Here is an 18,692-nt window from a genome sequence, read left to right as displayed (position 1 = left end):
TAAACTTTCCAGTTTATCTAAGAAAAACTAACAGTTTATTTCCATTTAGGTAAATAGTGACATTGTTGGTTGGATAAAGTTTTAACTTTTTACTTGTTTCAGGCATGATGAGTGAATTGTTCAACTTAGGTTGTAGGTTGGGAATTAGGAGTGCTTTTTTCTTAATACCTATTTATCTTTTTCTGAGTCTATTATTGTGAAGTGTTCACTGTTCAGTTTTTCATTACATTCTTCATTAAATGGTTGTAAATTTCAGAGTTATTAAAATGGCTGTTATGCACATGCTCCTTGATTCAGGCAGTTGAAGTTTACGTTGTTGATCCAATATAGACTTGCCTGGAGCAAGGAAACATATTTGTATGTTACCAATAATTTTTGAAGGAGGTATTTTTCTTTATATATGTGATGATAAAAAATTACTAAGTTAATGATAAACTGATTGTATTGAGATTTAATTTTGTGTTTAGAGCAGCTTTGACATCTTATTGAATGGATCAAAATATGTTAAATTAGTTAAAGTATAAATTAAGCTCTTTGATTATGGAAACTGGGAAAGAAAAATGTAATTTTGTGTGAGATGTAATATATTGTACATTATCGCGTAAAACTCCTTAACAACTTCCTCAAGTTTATTTTGTTATGATACTATAACCTGACATTGTAATGTCAGTGTTTGTATGTATGTATGTTTAATAGCAGTTGTTTAAGAATTTGGGCACATTCATTTTAATTATCTAATTGTTACCATGTGGCTGTTGAATTGTTTAATTAAAGCATCAGTAGTTTAAATCTAAATATATTACACACACACAAATAATAGTTAAAATGGTTTCAATTGTCTTCATGATATTTTCTTCACTTGCCACTATATCAACTGTATAGTAACTTTTTTCACACTTCATGAATGCATTTATGTAAATAAAAAGAAAAGAAAATGCTCCCATGAAATATATTAGTAAAATGAAGCAATTGGCATATTACCTGTGCATAGAACTTGTAAGATCTGTAGTATTATTTTGTACATTGTAAAAAGTGCAAAGTAATGGATACATCTGTATTTTCAGTATGTATCATTACACATGACGAAGTTTGTTTGTTTTTTATGTTATATTTCTAGTTAAAGTATAAGCTATTTGTACATAAATAAGTTGGTTAAATCCATCAAAATGACCTTTGGTACATTATCTTACCTAAAAATAATCCGTATTTACTAAAACGTCTAAACAGCAGTTGATAGACAAAAGTACATGTATTGGAACTAAACATATATTATCTATCATCATACCATCATAGTGCTTGTTCATAAAGGTTTCTACATGTTCACATTTTTTTATACTTCAATGATTTATTGCAAGTCATTAAGTGATTAGGATTGTCCAAGGCATGACTTTCAAACCAACACTGATGTGAGCCATAACATTTCTAATTATACATAGAAGTTGAAGTGTATTTTGTACTAAATAAAACCAGTATTACTTGTTTACTAAAAATATTTAGTAAAAATACTTTCGTCATTTGTTAATTTTATAAACATTGCCTAATTCATTTTATGTTGGTTTTTTTTCTAGTTTATGTTTGTGAAAATGTATTTCACACAAGAACATAAAATCTACATTACAGAAGACCATTAACTTCAACAAAATAACCAACAAATTTGTTGAGAAATTACTTAATGATATATTGGAAATATAAAGAAATATAGTTTATTTATTACATGTAGATTAAACACAGATTTAGATAATTTCCTCCTCTTTTCAGATATGAAAAATAGATTACACTGAAAATGTCTGCTGATAAGACCTTCTTTTAAATCCACATATTTACAATGCTGAAGTCAGGGAATCAATTTCTCTTGGTAGACACAACAGATAGTCTGATGTTATTTTGTATAACACACATGCACACCACAGTGACAAATTTGTGCCAACATTAATAATATACATTAAACATGTATAAAATCTCTAACTGAATATAGAGCATCAGGTAAAATATCTCTGACCCTGTCTTATAATGTACTTGTAACCTAAATGTTGCAAGTTCAAATCTCCACCCCACCGAACTTGCTTGACCTTTCAACCATGGGAGTATTATTATATGATCAATTGTTATTTATTGATTGGTAAAAAAGCAGCACAAGCATTGGTAGTTGATGGTGATGATTAGCTGCCTTTCTTATAGTCTAGTGCTGATTTGAAGTTCTGTCTATAATTAAAGCATATTTCTTCTTATTAGGAGACATTCTAGTTTGTGTGTTCTCAAAAGAAAGGTATACAGTACTGTTGTTTTCATTAACAGTATTGGTCATATTAGATAGTACACTGAATGTCTTTTTTTATTTATTGTTATACTTTCATTATAAAAAATATTTTTCACTGTTACTATAAAATGTGTATTTATAACTAATTCTCATTATCTTCGCTGGCTGAACTTTATTAGATGTTTGAATTACAGCTAAAAATATTATTCACGGCAAAGATACCCCACTGATGAAATGATGCATTCAGATGTTTTTGATAAGTAGAAATGTAAAACAAAATTGTATTTAATTAGGTACACTGATGGCTGGATTGATTTTTAGTTTCATTCTAAGTATATAGCAATTTCTGATTGTTAGCTATTATTATTTACTATACTACCAGTTTCTGAGCAGTTGTTTTACCAGTTGTTTCTACATAGTAAATTAACTTGTTACTTTTGTGATGTGTTGAGATTTCCATCATTGAATGTGAATAGTGAACTTAAAAGTACCTTATCTATAGCTAATATCTTAAGGCATTTGCAAAATCTTTATAGCAGTAAGGTGAACAGAACTTTATTGTAGGTTGTGGAAATGATAGTGATTCTGATTGAAACTGTACAACAACTGTAATTTATGTGTTCATTGCACACTGTACTTTCTTTTACAAAATGCCCAAGTTTATGTATTGTTAGTTAAGGTCAGTAACATTGAGACTAATACTATATACATTTCACTAAATGACCATATGTTAGAAATTTGTTTTTTTCAGCTCTAATGAAAGATGTGGACCTGAGAATTTTTTTAAGATATCCAAATTTATTATCCTCAAAATAATTAACAACTATAGAATGTTTTGCATTAACTTTTCTAACTTTGAAGATTTCAAACACTTCATTGACACATTGAGTAAGATCAAGTGTGAACTTACACTTGAGTTTTTTAAAGAAATTGTTTTTGTTTTGTTTATTGTAACAGCATGTGTGTGTATATATAATATTCCATTTTGTATTATTCTGTCTAGTATGTAATCCTTGTGGTGATAATATATTTCAGCCTGGAGATAAGAGCAGTCAAATAGACACAATGTTGAAGTGACCAAACCACCTAACCAGCAGTGGTCATACACGAATTTATTTTCTTCTTTTTGATTTGCAAGTGAAATCATGCAATTTTTTTTCATTGTATGTTTGAGGTTAAACTTGTTCCTGATCTTCTGATGTGGCAAAAGGCTACTATTACTATCACTACTGTTCTAGTCAGCACCAAACCTATATTTGAGTGCTGCCATAACATCTTTGTGGATCTGCTTCAACAAGAGCTCTCAAAAAAAGTCCATCATGATCATGCCTACAGTAGTTGCGTAGGTTGTAACTTGAATATCAGGGTAATTAAAGAAATAATATTGATTGATGATGACATGCTAAAGAGTAGCAAAGTTTCAGTCATAGTAAGTGAGTCTTTGAATTATTTGCTTAAGATCTGTTAAGCTTTGGTGTGAAAAACAGGTGCAACAAAGGTTAAAAAACAGTGGGTTATGTAGTGAAATCATTGGTTGCACAACAAGTAATATTATTAACAACTGAGTTTCTGCTTATGATAATCTGGTCAGACAAAGCTCAGTTTTTTATCTAATTTGGAAAATGTAAATTGTTATTGTCAAAACATATGCTGTTTATTCCATTTATAAATTAAAAAAAAAAGGTTAAATTTCAGATTTTATGCTTGCAATTCCCACCGTTGAGGTGCCTTCTGGTTGAAATCCTGTGTTAATAATAGTCATTCCAAGCCAACTGACCTAGGGCTCCCTATTCATGTCTTAGATTTCCTTGGAAAAATTGAAGCAAAAACTTCATTATGATGTATTTAGCCATGCAGTACAGTTTTAGGATTTTGTATTACTGAATAAATTAAAATAAAGTTTTTGCTTAATGTTTTTCAGGAATATCTGATATGAACTGGGAAAAGTTTTTTTGTTTTTTTTTCTGGGTGAGGCATGGAATGACCTAATGATAAATTATAGAATTAAGTTATTATAATCAATAAATAAAAATAATACAAACAGTTAAATTTAAAAAGAAATGCAAAACACCCTCTTGTATGTTACTAGTTAAAATCACTAATTATCTTTGTAATGCATGACTAATTAAAACTATTGAACTTTTTAAAATGAGAATTTGAATATAAAAACTACTGGTACATTGAAACAGTTGGCATCTTGAAGCTTTGTCATATAAGAATAGTTGATTTGCTCCCATGTTCCATTAGGAATTATATTAAGTTTGTTTGCATTGCATTGCATGTTTTGAAAAAGATGCAACCGGAAATACTAGTATTAAAAGATATACCTTTTCTGAAGTTGAACGTCTTTTAAAACCTTCTCACCAGTATTGTAAACATTTTTTCTAAATTAAATGTATTTCCAATAACACTTGATGCCCACTGACTCACCTACTCCTCACCACTAAAAGCAGATGTTAATGACTGGGATGGTGTTAGATTTGAAACAGTAATGATAATATTATCTAAGTGAGGTGCTTATACACAGTACTAGGATATAGGGTACTTTGACATAAGGTGAAGAGAATATTGCCAAAGGCATTTGAGTGGGGTACAAAAGACTGGAGCAATTGAGAAAAAAATCCAATTCTGAGATGAGGAGGTCCAAGAATAGTGATAGTGTTAGTAAAGAGAATTATTATTGGAAATATATTTTCAAGTTGGGAAAATCTTAAGTTTTTGAAACAACAGATTAACCATTATATATTTAAAAACGGCTGGTATGGGTAGAGAAAGCACTAGAGAAGCGAACAACATTTTGACCTTCTTTGATCATTGTCAGGTTCACAAAGAAAGAAAGGGTTACTGACTGGTAGCTGACCATATATTTGAAGGTGGTTGTGTAATTGAGTGTAGGAATGTGGAGGGCATGCTTAGATGTTGGATATATTTATTAATATAGGTGTAAAGGTATTCCTTTGTATTGGTTTATTTTGGGCTTGAGTTGTATAAGTAAGGCTTCTTTAATTTTGCATTTGTTTGTTTGTTTCTTTATTTAGTATTTGAGTGTTTTTTATGGTTATGTTGTGTTTGTTTTGCAGTGTTCAAAAACGTGTGAAGATGACTTTTTGTGTTCTTTGAATCTGGTTTCCATTTTTCTACTTGTTTCTCCAATATAGAAGTCATGGCAGTTATCACATTGTATTTTATAAATAATGTTGGTGTGGTGTTTGTCAGTGTGGTTTTTACATAGTATAGACCTTAGTTTTGTCCCTGGTTTTTGAATAAATTTGGTATTAATTGGAATGTCTTATTTTGTTGCTAGTTTTTGCCAAATGTTGGTTATTTTTCTGCTGATGTCGGGAATATATGATATGCAGCAGAATATGGTTTCGTGATTTTTTAAATCGTGGAATATATTTACTTTTGTAAGTTGAATTTGCTTTTTGTCTGTGTGTGTGCGTTTATTCCTCTCTACGGTTTGTGGAGGAAACTTGTTGATGTTGATGAAGTATTGTTTTATTTTGTCTAATTTGTCATTAATTTTATCTGGTGAGCATAGTTTTATGGCTGTGTTTATTTGGTTTCTTAGTATGTTGAGATTTTGTTTTGTTTCATGTGCTGAGTCCCAAGGAATGTATAGTCCAGTATGGGTGATTTTTTGGTAGATTTCTGTTTTAAATTGTGTATCGGTTCTTGTAATTTTGAGGTTAAGAAATGATATTTGATTGCTTTCTTCCTGTTCACATGTGTAGTTAATGTTGGGATGTACAGAGTTAATGTGATTGAAAAAATTAAGTGTATGTTCTGTAGATGTGAATCCCGCAATCGTGTCATCTACATACCTGTACCAGTATAGTGGTGGATGTAATGCTGTGTTAATTGCTTGTATTTCAACTTGTGTCATAAAAATATTGGTTAGAACTGGTTATACTGGGTTGCCCATGCTTAGGCCATTTGTTTGTATATAGTTGTGGTTGTTGAACATGAAGTTTGTCTTCATTGTGGTGAATCCTATGAAGGTTGCTAATTGGCTGCTGGGTGTGTTTATTGATGGGTTAGGGTCTGAAATATAGAGTTCTAAGGCTATCTTGCAGACTTTAGGAGTTCCAACCACTGAGTGCAGGTAACCCTCATGTATCTTTGCATAAAATTCAAAACAAACCAAACCTTTTCATATCAAGTAAATAAAGTGTATTAAGATATATAGAAAACATAGTTATCGAAAATTATCACAAGATGCTAACAGTTACATTAATAAGAAAATTATTTAGAGTAATATATTGTTATTCATAGCTTTTCAGTGTTAAAGCTTGTATGATGAGCTGTATTTCTGTCTTCTCTCGTTCAACGTAAATTGCTATCACATCTGCACCAGACCTTTTCAAAACCAACACAATTCTGCCATTAACGTGTGAATGAGTTACCAGTCTGGTTATTCAGGGGAAGAAGTATTTAGAGCATAACTCGCGCATTAGTCATTATCATGCTAAAATAAATCACGTTTTGGTCAAATTAGCAGGTTTGTGTAACGTATCGTGGATGCTTTACTGGTTGTATCCTGATCAAGTTCAGAATCGCATTTATCTGAAGAGTGCATCAGATTAAATAATTGTGCTTCGTTGAATGAAAAATTAAGGTGGGAAGTGCGGATTCCCAAAAGGCAGTCCGTCTTTGGTACCAGTAGGACTTCACCACGCACTGACTTTGTGAAAGTTTCACTGAAACACATTTATAAAACCTTCGATTTACACGTATATAGCAATAAATAACTTTTGAAGCAATCATAACAGTGTATGGTATACAAAATAAAGTATGCGTTTCAATTAATCTGTATTTGAAGTGTTTAAAATTTTAGAAAACTGCGTACAATTGGACTCGCTCGAAGGTACATATTATTTTTCCACATATACCTGAAAGTGGCATTTTGTCACGAAATCACTTGTGAAATGTTTAGTGAAAAAATTTAACGCTTGAGAATAGTCCATCTTTTACTCGGACCTATTGTTTTCATAAACTGATTTCTGCCTAGTTTTTTGGGCCTTAATAATTTCTAAAGGCAACCTCTAAGTTCGGGTGTTCGGAAGATTGTTTATATAGGTTGTAAAACGTTCCTACATCACGTATCTAGAGTGCGTTTTCTAAAAGTGTGGCAGTTAAAATTAAAGGTATTTAATCTGAAATATTTGATCGTTTAATATGTAAAACATAACTTTTCACCATCATTACCGAATAAATGAATAAGGCACTAATGTTATAGATGCACGTTGTTACGCCGTAATATTAACGGCAAAATGATTATAAAAACGCTATCGCATAGAGTCGTTACAGTTTGTAACAATATTATCAGGCGAAATATTAAAGGATTAGAGCGGCTTTATGAAAGTTTAAATATTTCTTTCTCTGCGTATGTGATTGGCTTTTCCCTCTCTTTTAACACTGTCATTGGTATAAAAAGTTTGCCGTTAAGGATCGTCAATGGTCACCTGATCGTAATTGAAGGAAGAGACACGCGCCTAACTTACCCATATTGGATGATATTCGACTCTAGAAGATATTTACGAGTGCGTGTTGGAGTTAGACTTATCATGAGTTATCGACGCACTTGGAACTTTGTATAAGCTGCTCAATTTGTATTAGCATTTTGCTTAGTAATAATCTGAAGCAAGAATTAAAAATTTGGGTCCAAGTGGTAATTAATTTCTTTTTACTTCCGTTTAACAATAACAAGTCGTTTGGGGTTCTGAAACAACTTTGTAATTCTCAGTCTAATCCTATGGGTAAAAAACGGCAAAATAAGGTAACTGTTTTATTTATATTTTCACACGATTTTAAGTTAAGTTTGTGTTAGTTATAATGAATTAAGGATGATACTTATTGTTCTCACTTGAAGAAAAGACATTTTTCCCCTTTCCTTAAAAATAAAGATAACTATCTTTAATTTAAAATAATCAGTATCTGATTATAGTATATTCTATAGAAGTTGACTGTGGTATTTGCAGAGTTCAACTTTAAGTTCTTATACTACTACATTGAAATGAAATAACGTTTATTATGTCAAATATATACAGTTTGTCATTTATAGTTACATGTTGATGCCTGACATTGAGAACAACAATATTATTGTAAGAGACATAGTGTATGATTTTTGAACTGTTGTACATTTTGAATCGTAGACACAGTCTGTCTGCAAGTTCGACTTTGTCACCGTCAGCATTAACAGTAACAGTGCAATGTACTAATTACTAGGTAAATGTAATGTCTACTTGTTTAATTGCTATTACTATTAGTAGTACATAGTTTAATCCCATAAGATGTGTAAGTGTGGTAGTGGCATTTACAGTTCTCCTCTGTAAGTTGTAACAGTGAATAGATTAAGTTGTATGTTTATAACAACAGAGTAATGTGTCTCAAGAAGGCTGGTATGGGCATTAACACTTTAACTAATAAAGCAGAAAACAACAGAGAACCTGTTAACTTGAAGATGACCTAAGAGGGTCAAAATGTTCTTTGCTTTATTAGTAAAAGTGTTAATACCCATACCAGTTGTCTTGAGATACATTTTTACTTAAAGTGGGTGCTGATCATCACGAATGTAGAGAATTATAATCTCTTTCGGAGAGCAGATAATGTTTTTGTAATGTTTCTTTAGTACTAATATTGCTAATAGTGCTTAATATATGATAATTTTAGCATCCAAGCAGTGCAAGTGAATACATAAAAATTATATTGAATTAGGTTTTTTTTTTGTTTAGCAGAAATATAGACCCTTCACAATTATGATTTTTGGAAGAGATACTTAAATTTACCACCTATTAAATCTTAAACCCTTATAAACTTAAATCTTTAACCTAAGTTTTAGACGACTAGTTTGCTAATTTTTGTGAAAGTAATTATTCATTTTAATGGTAAATGTGACCAGTTATTGTGGGTAAAATGTTTAGTACACTAATTTTAGCAATATTTTAAGTTTATTGTATATTGAACCATGGTGCACATAATATAAGTATGTCTTCAATCCTTAAATAGTTATAATTCAGTTAATTCATACAGCTAATTGTAAAGTATGAGACTTGTGTGATATATCAAATTTATATATATATATATATATAGAGGTGTACAATTTGTGTATAGCTTTAAACTTTGGTGGGAAGGCATTACGAAGTGTTATAATAAATTTATAAAATGTCTTGTTAAAATATAATTTTAAAGCTCTGCTGACCTTGGAAGTTTTATGGAATATTATTTTGATGAAAAAATGACTTATAAAAAAAAAAAAAAAAAAAAAAGATTAGACACGCAAATATGGGGAGTAGAAAAAAACAATTAATGTACAGTTAGATTTTTTTATGCTGTACAGTTTTCTATTAGTAGCTATTTTTATTATTTATTAGTTTTTATCTTGTAAAACAGTGGTTTATAAATATTTGTTTGCAGACCACTACAATTTTTATAATTTTGGCAGGTCACAATGTTTTCTTGCTGTGATTATACAACATTCCCATGGACCTCCTGAAAAGAACCTGTGAACCATAGTTTAAGAACCTTTGCTCTAGAATATTTTTTATTTTATAATGAAATGAGTAAAATGGCTCATTCATGATAGCAGGGCAGTTAGTCCTATTGCTTTTTTTTTTTTTTTTTCTGCTACACCCCACTGCTATCTTTTATTTAATTGTTGACCAGTTATTATGCCCTGTGGCCTTTGTAATCTATTAATTGTAATCCGTTTGGCACTTTATACATAGAATGAATGGCTGAAGAGGGTATAGAAAAATTTTGATGCAGGAAAGAAGTGACAATTTTTTGACCTCCTTTGGTTATATTCTAGTTACAACAGGAATTTGAGTGTTCGTGTGTCGTTAAAGTGGAACTAAAGACATTGATTGCATCAATAAGTGAGATTATCTGAATCACTCAGTTAACTGAATTTCAAGAGTGCTTGAGTGTAAGAGGTTGAAGCATAGGCTAATTGTAATTGTAGAAAATCGTTTTGAGAACATCGTATTGTTTCTAAAGTTAATAAGTCAAGTGTATGTATGCACCTGTCCTTATTTTTCTTACTGGATATAACACACACACACACACACTGTCTCTCTTCAGAAATAAGAACTTACAAGGTTTTGTTTTTAAAGGAATATTGATATGAATACCATTTCTAGCTTCTTAATCTAACCTCCTATTAAGTAATTACCTCATCAGTAACTTGTACCAATATTTTGTGAGTATAAATTATACATTTCACTATTTATCTGTCATAAGATCCATATACTAATCTTCATATAAGTTTTTTATTGGTTATACAAAGTAAAAGTAAAAGCTTTTGTTTACAATATTTCACCAGACTTGCTAAGTACAACTGATTTAAAGAAAAAAGAAAAACTTGTGAATGTTAAATAAGACAGTTCTTTCTAATATTTAATTAATTAAATAATCTTTTTATGTTTAAAAAGCTCAAAGCTTTTATAAAATAAAGCACCTGGCCTTGATGAGACTTATAATTTTGAAAAACCATAAGAGTTTGTGAATACTGTAATAGCTATTTTTCAGAATTCTCTTGACATAGGAAATTCATAATAATTGGAAGATTTTCAGTGCAATCCCAATTTCTCTAATGGTTTAGGAAGAAATTGGAAATTTGTGGGTTGATTATAGGACTTGTTGTTAATAAAGTTTTAGAACTTAGATAACTTAGAAAAGCATTTGATGATTTCTGGTGTAGTTTTCAGATTTTTTTCTATTATCAGTTTGTTAAACTACTATTTTTATGTCAGAATTTTCCAATTGTTTATACCTCTTGACTTTTGAAAAATTGAAATTATTTATACGAGTGACTGCTTATGAAAAATTTATTGAATTGTTAAAAAGTAAATAAAAAATTGGTAAGAGTTCAAAAATTGTGATAAATGTTTTCCATTCCGAAAGAATGTTACTAGGTGGATTTTCATTATGTATGTCAAAAGCAAGTGAAGAGGCTAGCTCTACTGAAAATATATTTTCCCTAACATTTGTATTAGAATTTGGAAAATAAATATTGAGAAGTTATGTATGTAGGGTTTGGTAAGTATCTGTTTAAGTGTGGTGAAAATGGCAAGTAACTGTTGGGGCATTTGTGCATAAAGTACAAGATGATAAATTGAAGATTATTTTTTAGCCTCATTTAAAAAAACTGTATTCTGTACAGTTTTGGTCCTCTTAATTTAATTAAGGATAGTGTTATCTTAAAGAAAAATATTTTATAATGGTTCATAAATTTTCTCAAAGTGCATAAAAATCAAAGAAGACTATTTAAATATTCACAACTGTTGGGGTTTTTTATAGTCTTTCACTTGGTGTGTTTGGGTGATGGAAATGATAGGTTGGAATTACATATGTAAATGTTAAGTGTATTAGATTTAAAGAGTGAAATCTATGATGCTTGTTTGACCTTTTGAGAAATGTTTTTGTTTCTTTGCTACAAATTAAAAACTGGGATGGTTTGCCTGAATACATGGTTTATACTCTTGGCTAGTATTCTTTGAAAAGTTTTAGATAATTATGTAGCTTGAAGAGTTATATTTAGTTTAAGTGTATTTCCAGTTTTCTGTCTGAAGAAGGAACCTAATCATCTTCCAAAAGTGTTTTAACTTGCATTTTGTTGTTGATAATAAAAGTTGACTTTGAAGAATCAAATGAACTGGTGTCATAGTGTCTCCTATTTTTGATAATATGAGAAATAATAAACTGATAAATATGTGAGACTTAATGCATGTTCATAATGGTTTTGTGGAGGAAATAAACAATTTTGTTTCATGTTGGATAGTGCAATGCTTTCTTTATCTAATTCAGTTGTGAATAAAATGGTTATCATTTAATTTTAAAATTATAATCCTATATCTTTAATCAACTTTTTCTTAAGTACAATGTCATTGATCTAATGTCCTTTATCTTTTTCTTTAGCATTTCTTGGTTGAAGATAGATAGTTTTCTGAGTCTGATGTGGGAATATTCTCCCAGTTTATGCATAACAAGTTTCTCTACACATTCAAATTTCTCCATCATTATGTCTTTTCCTTTGGTTTGTTCACAACAATTAAGTTTTTCAATTTCAAATGCATCTCTTTGAGTTAGCCACAACCACTTATTTTTTCAGTCAGGGTTATATAAGTATTCACACAGTGTATGTATTCTTTGGGGCTTCACTCCTATTATGATATGAGTTACTAGCTCCATATTAGACAGTTTTGGTAGCCAGAGGAATAGTCTTTTCATGAAATACCAAGTTTTCCCTTAGGGGTTGGGTAAAAAGTTTTACCTTTGTGTAAATTTTAGGTCTGAGACTATTTGTTTGGCACTATTTAGAAGTTGGTGTGTCCAGTATTTGAAGAGTTATGTGACACACACACACACACACACACACACTGAATCTTATGCAGACTGGGCAAAGTAAATAAAATAACTGTGTTATGAGAACTTATGGAAGTAATTGAGGGTTACAGAAAGTGAAATTGAGACTGGAATTTTAATCTTGTATGGCTAGTTCAAATACACAAACCAAAATAAAATTATTTGTATATTAATTTCTTACTATAAGCTACAGCAGGTATTCAGATTTTTTTTTTTTTTTTTTTATAGGGACCAAATGGATTTGAAGAGCTGAGAAAACTAGTAAAACAAGGAGAAGATTTCTGTAAAGAAATAACTTGTGTTCTACAGGAAAGGTGACTGCTATGTTTAGCCTTTCTCAGTATTTATTTTATTTAGTATATTCTTTGAAATATTTATTTGTTGGTATTTGTGAATTTAAATATTTGTGTAATTTTGTTTTTTATTGTAAAGCATAGTGTTATGTGCGAGCTATACAAGCTAGGTCTGTATATCACTTATTATTGATAATAAAATGCATGCTTTAGTGGGACTTTCAGACCAATGATTATACAGTTCCTTTCCTATAAAACTTTTGTATTTGGTTTGGATCACACATCTTTAATCTTATTAGTTTTTATCCTGTGGCATGTGAAATTAGAGTAAATCTATATGTATTATTTGTGCTCATTTTTTGCAAGCAATTTTTTGATTTAGTTCTAGATTTACATGTATGTGAAGAACATATCAGAAGCTCTTTAAATAAATTCTTTTTTGGCTGTTTTTCAGGTAGCTTAGACGTAAGTAGTTTTAGGAAAATGACAGAGGAATGAAAAATAAGTTGTTTATTTAGTTTTTTTCTAACATTAAATATTGTTTTCATCAGTTTATTAATTTGATAGTTTGCAGGACAGAAAAGTATGATACTTCATGGTAAATATTTAGCATATAACCATAGAAAAGAAACTTTGTTCACATAGTTGTACTGATATTAGACTTGCTGAAAGGTATCTAAAACATTAATATGAAACATTTTGTTTTTTGTAGTAATTTTTGTGTAGTATGGTGAAATATAGATAATTTACTGTATACTGGGTACACAATTTTTTATTACTTAATGACTTGTATATACAATCTGAGAAATAATGTAAAAGTTTTTCAAGCAGGTGTCAATGTGCATCTGGTTTTTTTGTAGTGTTATTTATTGGTACTTGAAAGTAAACAGAGCAAAACTATTTTTAATTCACCAGTTGATACTGTGAATGCAGTTATTAGTGTTAAAATTAAGTGAATTACCATATGTTTCTGGTACACAATAATTTATGTAATTGTGCTTTCTTTTCAGTTGTGTAATTCTGGAAGACATTTTGCTACGTTTTATTACTGGTCAGATATATGTCTAAAAATCTGCTTGTCTGTGATTCATCAGTAAAAATGAAAAAAATTATCTTTATGTAGAAATAGATATCTATACATTTGTTATCACCTATATACACATTGTGTGTGCGTGTAATATTTTTTGTTCAGTAATGCAATTTATAATGCAACCTTTTCCATACAAGTCAAAATATTTTTCTTCAACTATATATTTTTATTATGCTATAAAAATTAGTTCATAATACAACAAGATTTAACTTGATGTAATTTTTCTGTTTTTTTTATGTTTGTTACTTGCCAAAAATTGGTAAAAATGTATGAAAACTCATAACTTTTTTGAAGTTTTATTGACAATAAAAGTACTTGACTTTAATGCTTAAGTAATATATTTATACACATGCACAGAAGTTTGTGGCATGCTGCAAAAAAGTGTATTCTGTACAAATCTGTTGTGACATTGTTATAAGAATTAAATACATATCTGTTAAACTGTATATATTATGAAAACATTCATGACTTTACTGTTCACAATAGGCTGGGTCCATCAAATTTTGTTTTACTGAGTAATTTTTGTGTTTAAGCACTTGTAAAATCATTCATTTTCTTAGTGAAATATGCAAGGGATTCCAATTATACTAGTTGAATTAATTGTGTAATGCTGACTGTATATTTGTTTAAATTTTTAAACATGGCTTGCTTGTTATTAGGGACCCTGTAACTAAGTAAAACATGCAAGCAATTTAGTTAAATTTTTAAACTCATTTCCCAAAATTATTTATTAATTTCAATTTTAATAGTAATTCTATGGTTAAAGACAAGATATGATAGTAACTGTATATATAATGTGAGGTGAAGCACTGTGCCTACATACAATTTCAAATGCACATTTAATCATGTAATTCTTAATTATAATGAGTGGAAAATAACTTGCAAAATTTAAGATTTAATTTAAGACAAAAAAAAAGGAAATTTAAAAAAAACTGTTGTGAATGCTCACAAAATGCACTTTTTAGGTCGCCTTATCCATGTTGTCCAGGATAGTCACGTGACTGCCAAACATTCACAATGATCTGACCATGCCCCCGGACCCCACTAGTCAGGCGCGGCTGTGGCGCCTCTGGCGCCAGGCTATATACCTTTTCCTCTTTTTTTCATAAATGTCATTGGCATGCTTGTATATGGCAAGTTTTTCGACTGGCTTGAATCAATTGTATGTCTGACAGCTGACGAGGCACCTGTTAATTTGAGCACAAAAAGAGGACTTGTCAACAGAATGAAGGTGCAAAAACCTTATTTGATAGGGATCCACTGTGTTAGTCACAGATTGGAACTTGCAATTAAGAAGACCATCAAGGACATCCCTTACCTTGATAATATCCAAACCTTTTTAGAAAATCAATGGAAATTTTATGACAATTTGCCACAGAACTGGGCTAGCCTCAAGAAGCTGGTAAAGCCAACAACATTGTTGTTAGAAAGCCAACAAAAGGAACAGGAATCTGGTGGGTGGCCTACAAAGAGTGCGCTCTGGAGTCAGTTTCTCATAACTGGCCAGCTTTAGCAGAACATTTGTATCAAGTAAAGCTGCATGACAAAGGGGAATGTGGACAGAAAGCTGCAGGATTATACAGTACTTTGACAAGGCTTAAATTCATCCTGTACATGGACATACTCTTGGCAGTTCTGCCTGTTTTGACATCTCTTAGTCTCGAAATGCAAGACTATTCTGCTACTGTGAACATTGTTTCTGACAAACACGCTGTTTGCAAAGAGAAGCTAGGGAATCTGAATCATGTTGAGAGATCCCAGAAAATTGTTAAAGAACTCACAACATGTGAACAAACTGGCAAGTGGTTACATAGAGGAAAGGTGATTGCTATTGGTGGTCAGACAAGAGCCAGAGGCTCAAAAAGTGCCATAAAAGAGACAGTTGCTCAATCTGTGGCTGAAGAAACTGCCATCTTCATAGGTAAAATTGTCTGCTGAACCAGAACATGGATTTTCCCAGATGGCAGTTATTAAGGATGACTGGCAGTTCAAACTAATAAATGATTCTCTTAATGACTTGATGACAATAAAATTAACTAAGAATAAGACCTATGATCTTGCAAGCACAGGATTACTGTGCAAGTCTGTAGAATCCTGGTGGAAGGACAGTAAAAAAAACCAGACTATTTGTGAGTCCACATGGAACTTGCACACGTATAGACAATAGAGATACTGAGTTTACATCAGCTGATGTCTTAGTGCTGGATGACTAAATCTACCAGTTTGATTGATGTGTCATTTTTAATGGATACAAGGCTTGTTGCCACTTGCTTTGAAATAATGTTTCAGTGCCATAAATAAAATGATTCTGTTTTACATAATTGTCTTTACTTGATTTTTTTATTTTTGGTAATGTCTGGTGACAATTTTGAGGTGTCCTGCTAAAATTTCAAATGTAAAATTTCATTTTACTAGCTACATTTAAAGCATTTTTTTCAAAATGTGGAAATTGGCTTTATACATAATATATTGCGAAATTTCATGCACACTTCTACTTTATGAAATATTTTTAATTGGCTTATTCATTGATTTATATTATGTAATAGGATTTCATAATTGATTTAGTAGAAATTGTTTTTTTACTGTTATAATATTATACTTAGTCTATGTGTACAATATCTCAGCAACTTTACATGTAGCAAGTACACTGTATTTGTAATAATTTTTTGAATAAGAAGTGTCGCTGAACCTTTAGACAATTTAAGAGTAAGTTAGTCTTCACAAAGACATTAAGTTAACATTTGTGACTTATAAGATGTCATCTACATCACTGCTTAAGTTTATTCTTTACTAAATTATAGGATTATTTTAGTTTGGATATAATTCTGCAAGTACAAATGTTGGTTATATATAGGTATTAAAAGTATTTTTCATTATCATTTTCATAAAGTATTACATGTAAAGTGAGTGCTAAAAATACTCCATGTTTCCATTGTTGGTAAGCAACTGAATAATAAATTGTTTGACTCGTTAGTCAGTTACATTTGATTAAAAAGTCAGTTTCAACTACTCCATTCCAAAAATGCAATATTTGTCAAACAATTTTCATCAAGTGGCAAAAAAAAAAAAGAAAGAAAAAAGAAAAGCCAGCAGAAATCCTCTCTTCTGACTTGATATTGAGTAATTTGGAATTAAGTTACCCTGAACTTTGTGCAGGAAAATGTAGCCTTTGCTGCAAACTAAAACTAATAACTTTCTTTCAAAGTTTGAAAACCATTAGGGAAGGTATTAGAACTAAAGTATTCACATAATATATTTTTATTATATTAACAAACAATAAAAATGTTTAATTACTCCATTCTAACTGCATTAATGTTTCATTTTTATAATGTCACGATACCCGTTAACTTTAAATATTGAAATAAAAGTTTCAGTATTTTCTATGTAATAAAAGTGATTTCACTACAATAAAATACTATTTTGAATTATTCAAAGTGCATTATATGGTCATAAAGAAAAGTATATAAGTGAAACAAAGTTAAAACAATATTATATTCAGTAAGTGTTTAGCTCAGGTTATAAGCTAGTTGATTTTAAACTTGTTTCAATTTCTAGTAGTGTGATTGATATTGAAGTAAAAGTACTTAGAAAATCAGTCTAACTCCAGATAGTATGGTATCAAAGTGATCCCAAGCTGACATTCTGTGGTTAAAAATAAATATTTCAAATTTTTTATTGAAAGAGTTATTATTTATATTCATCCTGTGAGAATTATAACTTCTAAGCAGTGAAAAATTGATTTTGTAACAAGTCTTGTGTTATAAGAACTGCAGGTGGCAAAAACAGTATCAACTTTGATTTAAAAAAAAAAAAATCTGTTGTCCACATCATTGAAGACAAGTTACATTAATTTATGATGGCAAAAGTTAACTGTCGTTCGTATTATTGTATTGTCTTAGAAGTAATTAGTTATTGGTTAAGGCCTTGACTGGATTGTTGTAGACTCCAGCTATATTGATTTCAGAAACTTCAAATAAAAACAATTACAACTGGTGTTTCTTTTTGATACTGTATCAGTATGTAAGGACATTTGACTGTTTCTTTTTTTAATTTCTGAAAAGAAGTATGATCTTGGTTCCTTGTGCTCCTTCTATAGCTACATGCCTGCTTATACAATATTAAAATATAGTTATGTTACTATAATTTAAAAATAAAACAGCATGAAAATACAGTAAATTTATACAATTTAAGTATCCATGAAGTTCTCAAGCAACAGTAGTGGATAATAGCATTTGTACCTTGACCCTTGAATCACCAGGCCATGCTTTTTTAAAGAAGTTTAAAAAAATTGTAATGGTAAAATTAGGTTCTGATACCTTCAGTGGGAACAGATAATCTGTTATTTATCTGTGTGCTTAACAACAAAAATAATGGGATTATTTCTAACACTTGGACAGCAGGAAGAATTGAAAATAGTAATAAGCAGAAAAATTAATTTCAAGTTGATTATTTTTGTGACAGATAAAAGTAATTTTTATTAGTCATTTGTTAGAATAATTGAAACCTGTAGCAGTCAGAATAATTTATTTTGATTATTTAAAACTTTAAGTATGCTTTGTGACTAAAATCTCACCATTAGAAAATTCAGAATTTTGATTTTACTTTGGGTGTGCCACTTGCATTTGTTTTGTACATGTATGCCCTTAGTTTCATACTTGTGGTCATGTTTGATTTCTTTGTTTTTAAT

The 18,692-nt window shown here is 30.2% G+C and overlaps 1 protein-coding gene across 5 annotated transcripts in view; it reads left to right on the top strand.

Annotated features, from left to right (window-relative positions):
- The window catches only part of LOC143252729 (nostrin-like), a 48,974-nt gene that overhangs the window by 4,225 nt on the left and 26,057 nt on the right, over positions 1 to 18,692 (top strand). For 3 of the 5 annotated variants that reach the window (XM_076505310.1, XM_076505309.1, XM_076505311.1), the window contains exons 2-3: positions 3,293 to 3,686; positions 12,851 to 12,936. In XM_076505310.1, the coding sequence (XP_076361425.1) occupies positions 3,423 to 3,686; positions 12,851 to 12,936 (350 nt within the window). In that variant the 5' untranslated portion in view covers positions 3,293 to 3,422. Of the gene's footprint in view, positions 1 to 3,292; positions 3,687 to 7,729; positions 8,037 to 12,850; positions 12,937 to 18,692 lie in introns of those variants that run through there. The other 2 variants (XM_076505313.1, XM_076505312.1) reach the window with 2 other exon arrangements.

Source organism: Tachypleus tridentatus, chromosome 6 (genome assembly GCF_004210375.1).
Source record: "Tachypleus tridentatus isolate NWPU-2018 chromosome 6, ASM421037v1, whole genome shotgun sequence".
Lineage (NCBI taxonomy): Eukaryota > Metazoa > Arthropoda > Merostomata > Xiphosura > Limulidae > Tachypleus > Tachypleus tridentatus.
Note: the sequence above shows the minus strand (reverse complement) of the source record. Positions and strands in the feature narration are given on the sequence as shown.